General features: G+C 40.9%; 1 protein-coding gene across 1 annotated transcript; it reads right to left on the bottom strand.

Annotated features, from left to right (window-relative positions):
- Window positions 1-212: 212 nt before the first annotated feature.
- Window positions 213-14801, bottom strand: LOC121872923. Its single transcript, XM_042376052.1, has 4 exons — window positions 14456-14801; window positions 3496-3765; window positions 2215-2832; window positions 213-1332 (listed from the first exon to the last, which is right to left on the bottom strand). The coding sequence occupies exons 2-4, from the start codon at window positions 3727-3729 to the stop codon at window positions 844-846; spliced, it is 1341 nt and encodes a 446-aa protein (XP_042231986.1). The 5' UTR covers window positions 3730-3765; window positions 14456-14801; the 3' UTR covers window positions 213-843.
- Window positions 14802-15508: the final 707 nt, after the last annotated feature.

Here is a 15508-nt window from a genome sequence, read left to right as displayed (position 1 = left end):
CACATACACACACACACACACACACACACACTACAACAGTCATAGAGCCACACACACACACACACACTACAACAGTCACACACACACACACACACACACACACACTAAAACAGTCATACACCCACACATACACTACAGCAGTTGCACACACTACAACATCCAACACCTATACCTGACCGTATGGAAAGGACTAAGGCACATTAACCAATTGATAAAATGACTCGTAACTTTATTAAGTACACAAATTACTTCATATTTGAACATATACAAAGTTTGTAAAATATCAAGAGGTTATAAAATATATCATGACAGCAATGAATCACAACACGTTGGTTAAATGTATCGATGTTTGCCCTAGAAGCACCACAGTCAACAGCCTTGTGTCGTCTTCCCAACAATGTCCTAGTTAATATCTCTCTTTACTACACCAGTGACCTGAGCTCTGTAATGACTCCAACTGGTCACTTGTGTTACAGATGCTCAGTTGCAGTGGGAAGGAATTTCCACAGCCATATTTTGGTTCCATATCCCCAGTACAATTATATTAAAAAATAACTAGCTTATAAAATTGCACCTAACACACACACACACAGTTCAAGAAGAAGAATTATTGAGTTTGGGAGTTTGTAGTCTTAATATCCCCTAAGAAAGTAACGTAACGCACTAGTAAAATTAATGCTGAAAAAGAGGAAAATTTTAATTTTGTAAAAAAATCATCATGGAAGTGAAGGAATTTTTTTTTTTTTTTTTTTTTTTTTTTTTTTGTTTGTTTGTTTGTTTGTTTTTCATTTAGAAGCGTACCTTAATGGCATCCTTGACAAATTGCCGGAAATAATGAAAATCTTAAGGAATGAGGTCAGGGATGACGATGCCACAGTCAGTGATGGTGACCTCGGTGATGGGGTTATGACGGACAGCAACCTCCACCACCCCCATCCCTGACGATACTCTCCCGAAAGGACACTGGAAAGTTCCTAAGGGCTGCCCTCTTGTGCAGATGCCAAAACCGTGTGTGTCTGTACCATAAAAGGATCCCATTACTGTTCGTTTCTTTGCAGGTCCTGAAAACCTTCCACCCCACTCTAAGTCACTCATTAGAATCCTGTTGCTTGTTGAACCATCTGGAAGTACATATCTACGAACGTCCAAGGTTTCTCTTTCTTGGTTATGAGCGGTAACAACGAAGGAGGCGCCGACGTAGGAAGATCCCAAAGAGCCAAGACAGAGTGCCAGGAATTGTTGTGCACGACGCAGGTGAGTCCACAGCTCGATGTATACACGACCCAGACTTTGCTTGCCAACACTCAACTCTAGGAACACCTCCGTCGGCAGCTACAAAGAAGAAATTCATGTAATTTAAGGGGTAAAATATAGCATGTCTATTAAGGTATATGTGTATATTAATTAAGAGGAATGCCTGATGCATTAAGGAATTTGATATACAGTATCAGCCAAGTGAACACCCCAATGACACAACCCCGTTCTAGGCAATGCAAACAAAACATCATACCACCAAGGACTCACAGGAGGTTTACATGGAAGGTAAATAGGTCAGGTTTAGATTAAAAAACTCTCAGTATTAGTTGCTTCATAACACACTTAGACGCTTGAGCCGTCACCAGGAATAGTGTGACGATACCATTGAACTGTTTGTTGTATATTACAGTTCTTGATATAAACCCTCTTAACACAGTATTACTGGGAAACTTTTAAACAATTTAATCTATAAGAAGTAGACCCGTAGATTTGAAACATTAATATTGGTACAAGTTTTCAATGGAACCAGAAACAAACTGCCAGGTTGCCCCGCAGTAAGTAAATATACGGATACTGTATTACTTATTACTATTTGTTCTTGGTGAAGCGACGGCACTAGAGTGTTATTGAAGTTCCCCATTAGGTTCACAACGACCAGGGGATTATAAGTACTGTTATTAAAAGGTTTAGTGCGAGATGTTCTCTCTTGTTTATCCTATTACACACAATATTGTCTCAGTAAAGGGGTTGCATCAGAGGTAAGAGGTGGGGGAACACAAGGGGGATGTGGTGAGGGGGAGGCTTATCAGAAGTGCACTTGTTATGAATTTATGTTTTTATGCTTAATCCCGAGAACTCATTGGTACATGATAAGTCAGTTTTAATCTAGTTTTAAGCAGAACTGTCAACATGAATATGCATCACCCCCTGTACCTCTTTATAGTAACTGGACTTTACCTGCAAAAAGAGGCGACTGTCAACACGAGCACTGATTGTGTGTAGCAAGAGTTTTCCATCGCAGGAGTCCAGCCTAGCACGGCGTCTGTCTACAGGAAAGTCGTCATTTATTGTGTTGTGGTGGCAGGCGCTGGCTGCATCACCCTGGCTGTTTTCTTCGGCTATGTTATTTGAATATAAACCTTCAGCCACGTGATCAGTTTCTGTTTCATCGTCATCTTCTGCTACAATGGGTCGATGTTTTATCTGTAAACTCTTCAGCTTCACCTCCGAGATTATCATATTATCAATGTTGCAGACTTCTTCTACGTCTTCTGAGATGGCAGCCACATCTTTCTCAGCATCATGAAGTCGATTACTATTAATACACAGTCTTTTGAGCTTAATAAAGTAACTGCTGGCCTTGTCAGTAATAATTTTTTTCTTATCAATTAAAACTTGACTGTATTGTTTAATTTGTCCTTGTAGTGCGTGTTTCTTCTCTTGGAGACAGACTTTAGCTAGCTGGACATCGTGGTTTTGTGGGTGGCTGGAGTAGAGACAGAGGCCACACAGAGCCGCATTACACCCCCGGCACCAGTAGGTCAGGTCACCCCCATGGTCACTGCAGGTCTCACACTGCCGAGAGAAGATTATGTAATTTGAATATTGTCCTCTAAATAATTATCTTTCACTCCTAGTTAGTTACTGTGTATATACCTGTGAGACTGAGCTCCCCTGAGAGTGGCATCAGGTAATAACATGACCAGCACACAAACCACCTTAAGTATTCGCCACACAAGTTGGTTCCGTTCACTCATCATCCATAACTGAACAATAGCGGCTAGAGCTTTTAATTACTGAGCTGACTGACAGTATCTGACCTGGTAACATTATATGACGACGCCAGGAGCAATGACAACATGAGTACTCTATTTTTAGTAGAGTACATGATCAAATTGTATAAGACTCGAGTGTATGAGTGAGAAGAGTAGCGGTGAGGCAAGATCATGTACACGACTACTAGCGGTCCTGTAGTGAGTCACGTCACCCGCTTACATCATTTATTTAAGTTAAGGCTAACAATAAAATATTAAGATTGTATTTATTTATTTATAATGAAACAAATTATAAATGATAAGTCTATGTAAAGATGATTCGTTTCTCTTTGGTCGGTAGATGCGTCACCCGTCGATTAAAAAAGAACCCAGTTTTTAGTCACAAAAATTACTTCAATTTGCTTGTGGGTTGACGGTATACATAAGCCCCCCCAAATAAAAAAAAACACACACACACACACACCTGGAAATGAGTGTAGCTGGATGCTAAACCCAATAACGAGAAACAGATAGGCAAATCTTCCAAGTCAATGTGGTCAAGGTCTCGCCTGCAGGAGGGACAGTTGAAGTCGCCCCTGACACGAAGGCTGGAGAGACAGCTGCGACAGAAGGTATGGCCACAGCACAGCACCAGGGGATCGCGGAGTCCAGACTGGTACACATCCGAGCACACTTGGCACGTGACCGCCTCCTCCATCGTGACCCCTCACACCCGGGCAGTGACGACAACAACCTGCAAGAAAACATCTCCTCATATCTGACACATTGCTGGCGCTCTTCAAAATTACCGAGATAAGATAATCTCTATATCGAATACTAACCGTCTACCGCACCCACAGTACCATATCTACACACGCCACACAACAGAAGAAGCTTTGAATATATTACCCAGGCCCGCACCGCACCCGCAGTACCTTGCCCACTCTCACCCCACACCCGCAAGTCTGATCGCATTCAACCCGCTAAGTGAAATTTTAGCAGGTTATTAAGTGGTAAATGTTTCAGTAAGCAATTAAAATTACAAGCAATGCAAGGATGCCAGAAGCTATACACTCCTCCATATACAAATGTGAAATGTCTACAGACGATGTCAAGTTATTCAGGGAAATTAAGAACCAAGCGAACTGTGAAGAGCTACAGAAAGATCTATGTCAGCTTCAAGACTGGTCGAAGAAATGGCTGCTAAGATTCAATGTCAAGAAGTGAAGAAGCTACACCTGGGTCGCACCAACAATAAGGAGGCTTATCATATGTCCCAACGGGACGAAGAAACTACTTTAATAGAAGACCTGTGTGTATATGTTGACAATGAACTGAAGTTCTCGGGCCACAGTGAGAAGACAGTGAATCAAGCAACTAAACTAGTAGGTCTTATAAGAAGGTCGTTGAGATATCTAGGCGATCCGTCCCTCGTCACAATCTTCAAGAGTGGGATGCTTCCCCGTCTGGAGTACTGTCACCCCTTCTGGTCCCCGAGATATACAAGAGAATGTCACTATTAGGGAGGAGGCAATACAAGCACTCTCTTTCTCTCTGAGATAGATCACCTGTTAACGGTCTAGTGTCCAATATTAAAGTAGCAAAATTAAGGAATAATTTATCTTGACCTGCAAAGATCCAAAGAGTCACCTGCATAAGTAAACTCAAACCCGTCCTCCTGCTCCCCCAGATATTTTCAAGTTTGAACCCACACCCGTTTCGCCCCCCGCAAACATTTCTCAGTGTCAGCCCACGCCCACACCACAATGCGAGTAACCAGTGCAGACCTCTGTAGTCTATATAGTGTCGCACAACGTAAGGCAGAACTACATCCCCTAATATTTTCTTTAAGTTTTCAAGATTATGTTCGTAGAGTACGTACGAATCTATGGTTGGAGCGAGTACATATAACCCTGCATCCAACACCACCATTCTACACCTCCAACCCCATCCTGACCCTATACCCCACCCTACAACTCCATCCTACACCTCTATCTTACACCTCTACCCTACATCCCCCATCCTACACCTCCACCCTACAACCCCATCCTGACCCTATACCCCACCCTACAACTCCATCCTACACCTCCACCCTACAACCCCATCCTGACCCCATACCCCAACCTACCCTGGTCGTGTGTATTTTATTACCAAAAGTCACCTTTCCTGAGGCTTAATTCACTAATGGCGCTGAAGACACGCATCACCCACACTGTAGTGTTCTTTCTCTTGAAAATTTGTGGAGGACTGTTATAATTAATCATAAGAACACATACTCGGTCATGAACTCCCGTGGACTGTAATAAGCGTACCGGTCATATAAGAATAATTGTAGAGTCACCGGTTATCATAAATACAGGAATGGAAAATAAAACCGATCAAGAGTGAGAAACGATGTATACTGTATGTTGCGTTGTCCAAGAAAGAGAAATAACTGAGACCCTACAATTGTGTGTGATGACATATGGCAGCAGGGTCTACCATTAGACAACACATGATGCTTCCAATATCTTCCCAGGCGGTAGTACCTCCCTGTTTGGTAGCTGCCTTTCATGGATTTAGTAGTTTAGGTGTGGATGTTATATAAAGATTATATTATATTGTGTTTCCTATATTTCTTACCGTAGAGTTCGATACCTTCACACTGGTTACTTACAGGAGATTATGGCGTATCTACGTAGAAATTCACTCCACCACCCGACATTCCATGATTTATACTTGATAAATGATGATTTAATGAGTTCCATTAATTTCCAACATCCATCTAAGTTATTGGTTACACAATGCTTTACAATTTGCATGGTTATACGAGTCACTCACATTCACGCTGTAATAAAATTAATCTTCTAACGAGGGAATTTTCAACTTGGATACACATGTGATTACTCTACTATGGGTATGACTTAACAGAGCCTTAATTCTTCAAGTGATACATTTACTGCCAGCTTGGATTTCTCTTGTTGCAACCAGGCTTCCGCACAAGAATTTCTTTCTACGTGGAATAACACCAAAAAGGTACCCTTGGGTTACCACACACAGTCTCGCGTCACTGACAGTCAATGTAAACGGTTGTCGCGGCAAGGAGAACTGGTAAGCGTGACTTGATTAACTACTTAGGTTCAATAGGCCAGCCTGGATTGCTCTTGTCGCAACCAGGCATCCACACGTGATTTTTCCACGGGGGTAACAACCTAGGTTAGCACACTTAGTCTCGTGTCACTGACGGTCCACAGGACGGGGTGGCGGTGGAGGACTCTGTGTGGTGTCCCGTCCCCTTCAGGAGGGTGAGGGTGGGGACGACGTCTTAACTAACCCATGGCCTAGAGGATACTACTCAAAGTGTGGTTTTGGGGCGTGAGGCGATGAACAGTACAGCACTGTCTCAATGCCCCCTATAGGCTGGCTAACATACCACTAAAGGAAAAAAAAATATGTTGTAGTCATGGCTCGCCGGGTGCCTTATCTCTAGTAAAACAAACTTTGGAGTTGGCTGTGTGGGTAAGCCTAACGCAACCTCCCTGTTTGATAGCTGCCTACTGCCTGTACATCTTCCTCCCCGTGTTGAATTTATTCAACACAGTAATCACGACAAACCTATATAGGTTGCAACAGAAGTATACTCGTGAAATTATCTTAAAGATGTTCCACCGTTGTTCAGCAATAACGTAGGTTGAGATGGCTTTGGTAGGGGAAGTTTGTGTTGACAGAGTGCCGGCTCTGTGGTGACAAGAGCGATCAGCTAAGAAGAGCTCGTTACCCCCAAAACAAACCCACATCGGTGAAAACCAAAAAACCGATGCAACTAAAAGATTCGTTTACCATAACTAACCAAGTCCACAATTATATGTACAGTAACAAATTATAAACAAATATAATGATAAAAGAACCAACACCAATAATAATATTAAAATTGACACTCAAAGCTTACAATCTCGTCTTCTTATCGTATATTCTACGATAACAGTATGAAGACACGATAAGATCAACTTCCGGTTCAGGAGACAGCCTGAGTGTTTGTCGTGGAGTTTTATTGAATAATTGTTGACGTGTGAAGCAGACATACCAAGGAGGTGAATGTTTTGTTGCCGGGACGCGCGACATTTAAGGAAAATTAACAGAAGCAACATTTACTAAGTGACAATAGAAACGAATTATATAAACAATAGAAAATTAAGACACCTTGAATAAACATAAGTCACTTGAATAAAGAAACAAGGCAAGCAACCATTGTCCAGTACAGGTCACGAGGAGCCTGCACGAGAAGCCTACGTCTTCACTTTTTTCTCTTGTCAGGAAACAACTCCCCACGCCATCAATGTCACTGTTACCATCATTATCCACTTCTTCACGTATTTCTGGTATACCTGACTGCCCGCATATGTAAAGTACTATAGATTCCACCTCTTAAGTCTGGTGGCCTCTCCTTCCCCCTGCCTTAAAATACTCATGTTGAAACAATAATGCCAGCCAGGGACAGTCATTTTTGCTAGTTCACCAACGCAGTGTTTTTGAGCCAGTCAGAACGTTGGTGCTATAAACCTGTCCAGAGTTTCTTATAGTATGATAGACATAAATACCCAGAGTCTTCCCACCTACCATCACTAAGCCCGCCATGCGTCGTTCAGCTCATGTCAAGAAGTATTGACTACAGGCGTTGACTGTCAGTAAAATAACTCAATTATCAATCAGAGGTGCCGGCCTCAACCTAGTTTGTGATCTCTACCCCCCCCCCCCTTCCACTGAATGCTACCCTCTCTGTAAGCTAAGTGTACTCTGTCGTGAGTACTAAGTGTTCGTGAAGTACAGTATTGAAGGTGACGTTTAATTGTGTGAAGACTGACTGTTAATTCCGGTCAAATAACTTACAGCCCAGTACAGTGGAGTTGTGTGTAAGTTCGCTGCTGTTGTCCATAAAGTTAAAACTAATTATATTGTCCTCGAGTAGTTAAGTGAACAGACATAATTACAGGGAACCTTAACTTATTATGTACAATCCGGGACAAAAGTTCGCTCCTAGTAGTGAAACTGAATCACGGGAATGAGACTCCGAACTGACTTACCCTGCTTGTTGTATCTCGATTGGGGTCGATGCTGCTTCATTTTGGGAGGGAGCAAACTTTTGACCCCGACTGTACGTTCCTAACTTGACTGAGACAAGACACTGGTACGGCAACGCGAACAGTAGAACATAACATTCGACCTTTGACTAATAAACCGTTTCTTTCGTTGTCTCCACTAACTAAACGTCAATCTCCTGTGAAACTTATATCGAGGACTGGTTTAAAGACATCTCTTATTTTTGCAACATAAACACACAGTACCCCAGTAGTCTTGGTGTTCACAAAGCTTTGAAGTAAATGACTGCGTGGTATGTGTATCACAGCTCAATACGGAAGACAACATGAAATACCGAGTTAGATTAGGAAAAATTTACACGCAGTGGGATAGTTTAACATATTATCCTAATATTATCCCTAAACGCAAAATAAAACGAACGGTGTTGAGCAGATCCAAATTATGGAGCAACTCCTCCCTCCCTTGATATGTTCTTATCATTCACGAGTACCATTGTTGTCGGTACATTTCTCTCCTGTCTTATCTCGTACCTTCCTTCCCCTGTCTGTCTGTCTCCTGTCACCCACTTTCGAACCATACGTTTTTTTAGACCAATCTCTCATGTAACTTAACGTGTCCATACCACCTACGCTAAAGCACGCTCAGTGCAACTCAATGTTCCTCCCACTTCCTTAGTTCCTAGTACTGTATCGGTGGCTCTCAGTCCTTGCATCCTCTTTACTCAGGACCTCCTGACTGAATTACACTGAATAGGCAAACTGTACTTCAGGATTTGTCAATAAAATTGCTAAACTAAAAAAAAAAAACTTTACTCTACACATTATCAAGCATAATATTGCCATCACTACCAACTTCTTTATTCCTCTTGTATCGGAGGTTTGTACATCACATCCGTACAATAACATCAGTGGTGAATATTCTCCAATATATCATCTTCGTCTCCTATGACGAAGCTTTTCTCCCTATACATATTCTTATCGCCGCTGGCTTCAGCTACAGTGCTGGCGTGTGCTGCCATTAAATCTTTCGACCTGTGACCTCGCCAGATGTAGAAGTGTTTACAGACAAGTCTGGTTCTGCTGAGTGGACTGTCTTCGGCGGTGCTGCCCGCCCCGCCATGAGGCAGATCGCCCTCTCCAGTGATGCTGTGAAGACCAGCTCTCTGCTCGCAATGGTGAACACCGACTCACAATCCTGTCCTAGAATTTGTGCTGGGACAATTTACGCAGTACTGTTGTCTCTTGGAACACCATGCTGATCTGCATTGACCCGCACTTGTAAGTACAGCCTAAGTGACGACATACCCCTCAGTACTGAAACATTGTTGACTAATTACGCCTACTCGTTTCTGCCTTATCTGGAGTAATAAAACAATGCGGAATGAAGCGTAGCTAAGATACATAGAGTTATAAACTTTGTGTTATGTCAGTATGTTTAATAAATAGTAATTAAGATAAAACTGTGAGACTAACTAATTATGTATCACATGGATCACCATGTAATATTATGAACGCCTTCTCCTCTGCAGGTTTTGACCACATCAATAAATATTGAATGCGTCAAAAGGCGGGTTTCAATCATTCCCTCCAACCTGTCCGTCACCTGAACGTCCTAAACCAAGGCGTTTACACGTATCTTAATACATTTGTTTTGGGGTTTTTTGGGGGAGTCTTATTAAAACTGCTAACTCCCGCTTGTTTTACCAGACGATTAAAACCTTTACAGTAAATGGGAAGTTATGTTAACATTAGGGTGTTTAATCATCAGGCGAAATAAGCTGGGATTCCTAACTTTCATAAGATCTGTTCTTTGTTAGTCGCTGTTCCTTCCACTCCCAGATATTGAAACCCCTCACCTTATTCAGTTTTTCTTCCTTGTCTACTTACTTACATAAATTTATTTCCTGTTAACTTTCTTCAACTACTACTACACATTTCCTAAGTCATGCACCAACACATGCAACAGGTCATCTCATTGCTTCCCCAGCCCTCTCCATCACACTAACAAACCTTCACTCGCTAACCTCCACCTCTCTTATTACCTCACTCATGTAAACATACAATCCTCCTTTTCCAGGGAACAAGCGAAATTTGACAACATCTACCATGCATAATCTAGTGTTGGGGCCACCATCTTGGCGGAGTTTGTGAAATGGAGTTAGAAGTGTGATTTTGAGTCTTTTAGGTGATTGTAGTGACCAAAAACCAAAGAAGCTGTAAGAAATTTCGGTAATGTACTCACGAAACTCGACAGCCTCGCGAGTCCCGCAGAAACAACACAACACACCTTGAATCTCCCTCACGCCGAGAGCAACAATGCCTTGTCACTGAGCCTTAGACAAAACTCACACCACTACGTGAAACTACAGCCGAGCTGAAAAGTAGCATCCTGTTTGTTTTAGACAAGGCAATATCGAGGTGTAGTCACAAAGTTTGTTTTTGTTTTAGGTGCTTCAGCGATCACGGTTATTGTTTAACTTTCACTGGATACACGGACTTGTAGAACTATATTATACATGTCACTGTTTTTATGGAGAAATACAAGATAATTATTTTTTTTAATTATCAGGTCAGAGTGAACATCAAATTATTATTTTGAACCTAATTCATTGTTCTAAATAATAAAAATACTAATACTAATACTAATACTAATACTAATAATAATACTAATAATAATACTAATAATAACAATAACAATAATAATAACAATAATAACAACAATAACAATAACAATAACAATAACAATAACAATAACAATAATAATAATAATAATAATAATAATAATAATAATAATAATAATAATAATAATAATAATAATAATAATAATAATAATAATAATAATAATAATAATATTATTATTATTATTATTATTATTATTATTATTATTATTGTTATTATTTCTCCATCCCAACGTAAACATCTGCTGTTAGCGACATCTGGTAACAATTTATATAAGGAATTATTTCCCTGAGTTCTGTGTTTCATTAAGTTATTGTTACGGTTTAGTTTATCCCACTTTACAGTAGATCTCATTACGTTATCTTAAATGCCAGCCTGTCGCCCCTTATCTTCCCTAGCTAGACCCGCCCCCACACTGAGCTGGCCTGACAGTGAATCAATGGTTTCATGCCTTGTACACAAGTATTCGTATCAGTCATTTCGTACCCCAGCCATTTTGTACCAGTTATTTCATACCTGTGTACGTGGTAAAGGTCACCACGTACTGTTCCACCTGTTATTTATTATAATCCCTTTCAGCTGATGACTAAATAGTTTCTTTTAATCAACAAAGTTTACATTTTAATTTAAGAATGTGTGCTGGTTTAAACTTAATTTAACTGAGTTTTCCAGTATGTATAGTTCAGTGATGGATTCTGTCAATTCGCCAGCGGCATGTAATTAATTCTTAATTAAATGTAAAGTTTATTTCGCAGTGACGACACCAGATCCCTTAACTACAAGTAAATTCAAGAAGCGAATGTTCTTTAAATAAAATTCCAAACCAGCTGTTGTTGAATCTAACCAGCAGAGTTGTGGCACACGGAGCCAGTGTTGCTACGACAGTCATATTGGACAGCTGTGACACCGAGACACACAACAACACGTTAACACCCCAGTCAGTCTACTCCCATTAGGTTACGTCATTATTAACTAACAGTAGACATTCTGGGAGTATGTGATACTTTTAGAGTAGACAAAACTACAGTTATATCGAAACTAGATTGTTGAACTAAAAGAACGATTGTGAAAACGGACACCGTGAGTTGAAAATACATAACAGTGCTCTGTTTAGTTTTAATAACTTAATTTAACTCGATTGGTAACGCCAATCTCTTTATTTCCTTCATTACGTACATTGTCGTCACCACATTTCTCCACTATTTGCTTTAAATGTTTCTTTTCACATGTCTTCTGCGTGCTGCTACAGTCCGCCCTCAACACCGTCAATAATTACTAGGATTGTAACAAAGTTCTCGCCTGGAGTACTGTCTGGTCCCCGAGACAGGCTAGGGACTGTCAGTTGATAGAAGATGTCCAAAGAAGGGCCACCAGACTGGTGCCTGTCCTACGGCACCTCAGTTATCCAGAAAGATTAGAGCGCCTGCAAATGCCTAGCTTATATTACACGGGCAAGGGGTGACCTAATTGAGGTGTATAAACATCTCAGGGTGGCACTACTCAGTCGAGCGTCCATACTTGGAGGTGACGGGCGCCCACCCCACAAGGTGGTCACAGCTCAAGGTTGAAGAAGCCACAAGTCCAGAAAACTGTGAGGGCAAACTTTTTCGGAGTGCGAGTTGTGAACTCTTGGAACAACCTGCCAGAGAGTGTTGTGACGCCACCGAGTACTTGCCAACAGTGCGTAACAGAGACGTGACAGACCGCCCAAGCGGCTAACGAGCCGATCAGTGGCGAAGAGGATAAAAGTAAAAGTTACGGTCTTGTGTACCAGAGTGAGAGCATCACACAGCTCACCCTTCATACAGGATTTGTTTAGTCGTTGACTCGTATAGTGTTCTAAGAACTACAGATCACGCCGTCATCACATCAGATATAAGATATTGGATAGAATCAGTTTTTCATTACAGTATGTCTTCTACAGCAATGCCATACCGTAATTTCATCAACTATACCCTAATGTAAAAGTCAATGGGTAATTCAAGTCATAGCCAGTGACATACAAACAAAGGAATGACCATGAGTTAACTGATATGATTGTTGTTATTACTTACTACCGTCAGCAGGCGAACAAATACGTCAACACTGGTTAAGACAATACCAACACTCAGGCCATTTAGGTGTACCACGACAGAGGAACATACTGTATGTAGTACAGTGGCGCACCCAGGGGGGTTTCCTGGTTGCCCGGAACCCCCCCCCTCCAGGTACTGCATGGTGCGGCCAACCCATACCTGACCTGGCGACACCTTAGTAACACGAAGGTTGGGTCAGCTTACCTGACCTCACCCCACGCCACGGTAACTTCCACCACCTCTGCCATTCCCATGCACCTCAATGCACTTAATATACAGCACTGCCAGACACCACCCTCTCCCAGACACCAAGTTCCATGTTCCCCAACGTGAGGACCCTGCTCATTATCCTGTGCACCCGGCCAGTAACGACATGCTCTGCAGAAAGATCATTCAGTGGACTGAAACGAATAAAAACAACACTCAGATCAAAAATGGGGAATGAGAGACTGACAGGCCTGACATTACTACACATGCACCGAGATATACCAGGGGATATAAACCAAGTAATTGACACATTTGCACAGAGAAATCCCAGGAAGATGAAATTTGCCAATGTACTTGCAGAAAAATAAAGGCAATGTATTTTACTGGTGTTCAAAAACTGTTAAGCAAATTTTATGAGCTCTGTTAGTGTTCAATGTTAGTTAGTCATTATATACAAGTATTAAAATGCTTAATGATTGTTACACATTCAGTACAGTAATAACCATATTATATACTCTATATTTAGTGCAGTAAATTCATGTATTTTAAAATTGTGTAAATAAAATATTTAAACAAAATTGTATGACTTCTATTATCCTGTAATATAAGTCTATATACAAAGATTAGGATGCTAAATTACACCAGCTTCAACCTCAGGTTATTTCCTAAGATTCATTGCAAATGGCGTCAAATATTGGTCAGATTTCAATTTTTTTCCGGGGGGCTTACAGCGCCCCCCAAGCTGAAAGGGCTCGCTACGCTCGCCAGACTTCTCAGTAATTTGGAACCCCCCCACTCAATTTGTGGGTGCGCCCCTGATGTACTAGTCTTTTAAGTGAGCCCACATTATTAGGGGTTGAAGATACAACACTATTTGTGTTATAAGGAGCACAGCCAGTCACTACCCGTCTGTTATCACCACCACCACCTGTCTTCAATACACAACCTATATTAACGCTTAATACTACTGTATGAGAATTCGAGCAATAATTAACAACTAAGTCCTCAGCAAAAATATCGTAACTGGTAATGTTTATCACACAGCCTTAATGGCGTTCCTAGTCCCTGAACTCAACATTTGAATCAATAGTCGGACACACACACACACACACATGCAAGATAAAAGATAGTGTTGAACCACGTCATCCCACAAGGTTTACTCTTTGGTCTCGTATTAGCACCTGTCAGGGATGAAACTCGGTGTAAACTCCTTAGGGAGTTTACTTTAATTGGTGTTTATCGTGTAATTATCTTCAATGGGCGTATTAAGTTCACAAGACAATTTACAGTATATGGCAATAACTCTTTCGTCTGGCAGCGCTGCATTACACAACTGGTATTCTTTCCTCACAATATTTAAGGATATAATTTTGGCGTTTCTTAAACTTAACTCGTCTCACCTACTTACCTTGATGCAATTAAAATTATCCTGGGTGTGCACGATGTAATTTTTCCAAGTAACTGTAGATATGCTTAGAGATAATGCCTCCACGAACCACGAATGTACGGACACTATTTCTACGTGTAATCAAGATCACTTTCTATCACTAGTACTGAATCTGGACCAAGAGCATGGAATATGTTCTGTTTACGTTTCACATGGCATGTACAATTCGTACTTGTTATCAACACCACAATATCGTATGCTAAAGAGGTTGCCAAGGTCGTTGTTGACAGTGTGAGGTACAGGCAGGACCCGTAAACTAGTGTGTGGCCGAGTAGCCCAAGTTCACACGACACACGTGTTGTCCTCTCCTCCCACCGCCAGGTCCTGGTGCCATGTAGTATAATTTTAACGTTAAACAAATATTTATGAATATATTGATCAATAAACTTAATATCTAAAGTAAAATTTTAGATATTTAAAGTATTATGTGGAAGAGTTTATGTTTTAATAAATGTTTATGAGTCATTATCAAATTAAACAATAATTACTATCTAGAAATTGGTGGGGGAGGTCGGTGGTGCATTTTCTGAGAACATAGAGTAGAATCATACTGTAGATGTGTGCAGTAAATGCCTTACCAGTATGATAACTGAACAGCTGTACATATTATTTTACGTATGCTGAAAGTGTTCATTGTTGCTGTATATGAAACAAGGCATGATTACTGAGGCCATTGCTTCCATTAATGTACGGCAATAACAGGAAAAAAAGTACATAGATAACATCAGTGGAGGAGTTTAGAAGTCATAGTTACCCCTCTAATTGAGGTATCAGCTGTAGAATGTTGACCAGTGTCATGTGAAAAATTTTCGACACAATTTAGGAAATTATTTTAAAAACATTTAGATAATACCAGCCTAAAACTACTACCATGTTAACATCTTAAAATAAGAACAAAAGAACATAAGAATGGCGGAAACTGCAGCGGGCCTATTGGCCCATACTGGGCAGTCCCGTTTACACCCAACCCCTATTGCTCATATAAGCATCCAACCTATGTTTGAAGCTATTCAG

Source organism: Homarus americanus, unplaced genomic scaffold, assembly GCF_018991925.1.
Source record: "Homarus americanus isolate GMGI-L3 unplaced genomic scaffold, GMGI_Hamer_2.0 scaffold11022, whole genome shotgun sequence".
Classification (NCBI taxonomy): Eukaryota; Metazoa; Arthropoda; class Malacostraca; order Decapoda; family Nephropidae; genus Homarus; species Homarus americanus.
This window is presented reverse-complemented; position numbering and strand designations above follow the sequence as displayed.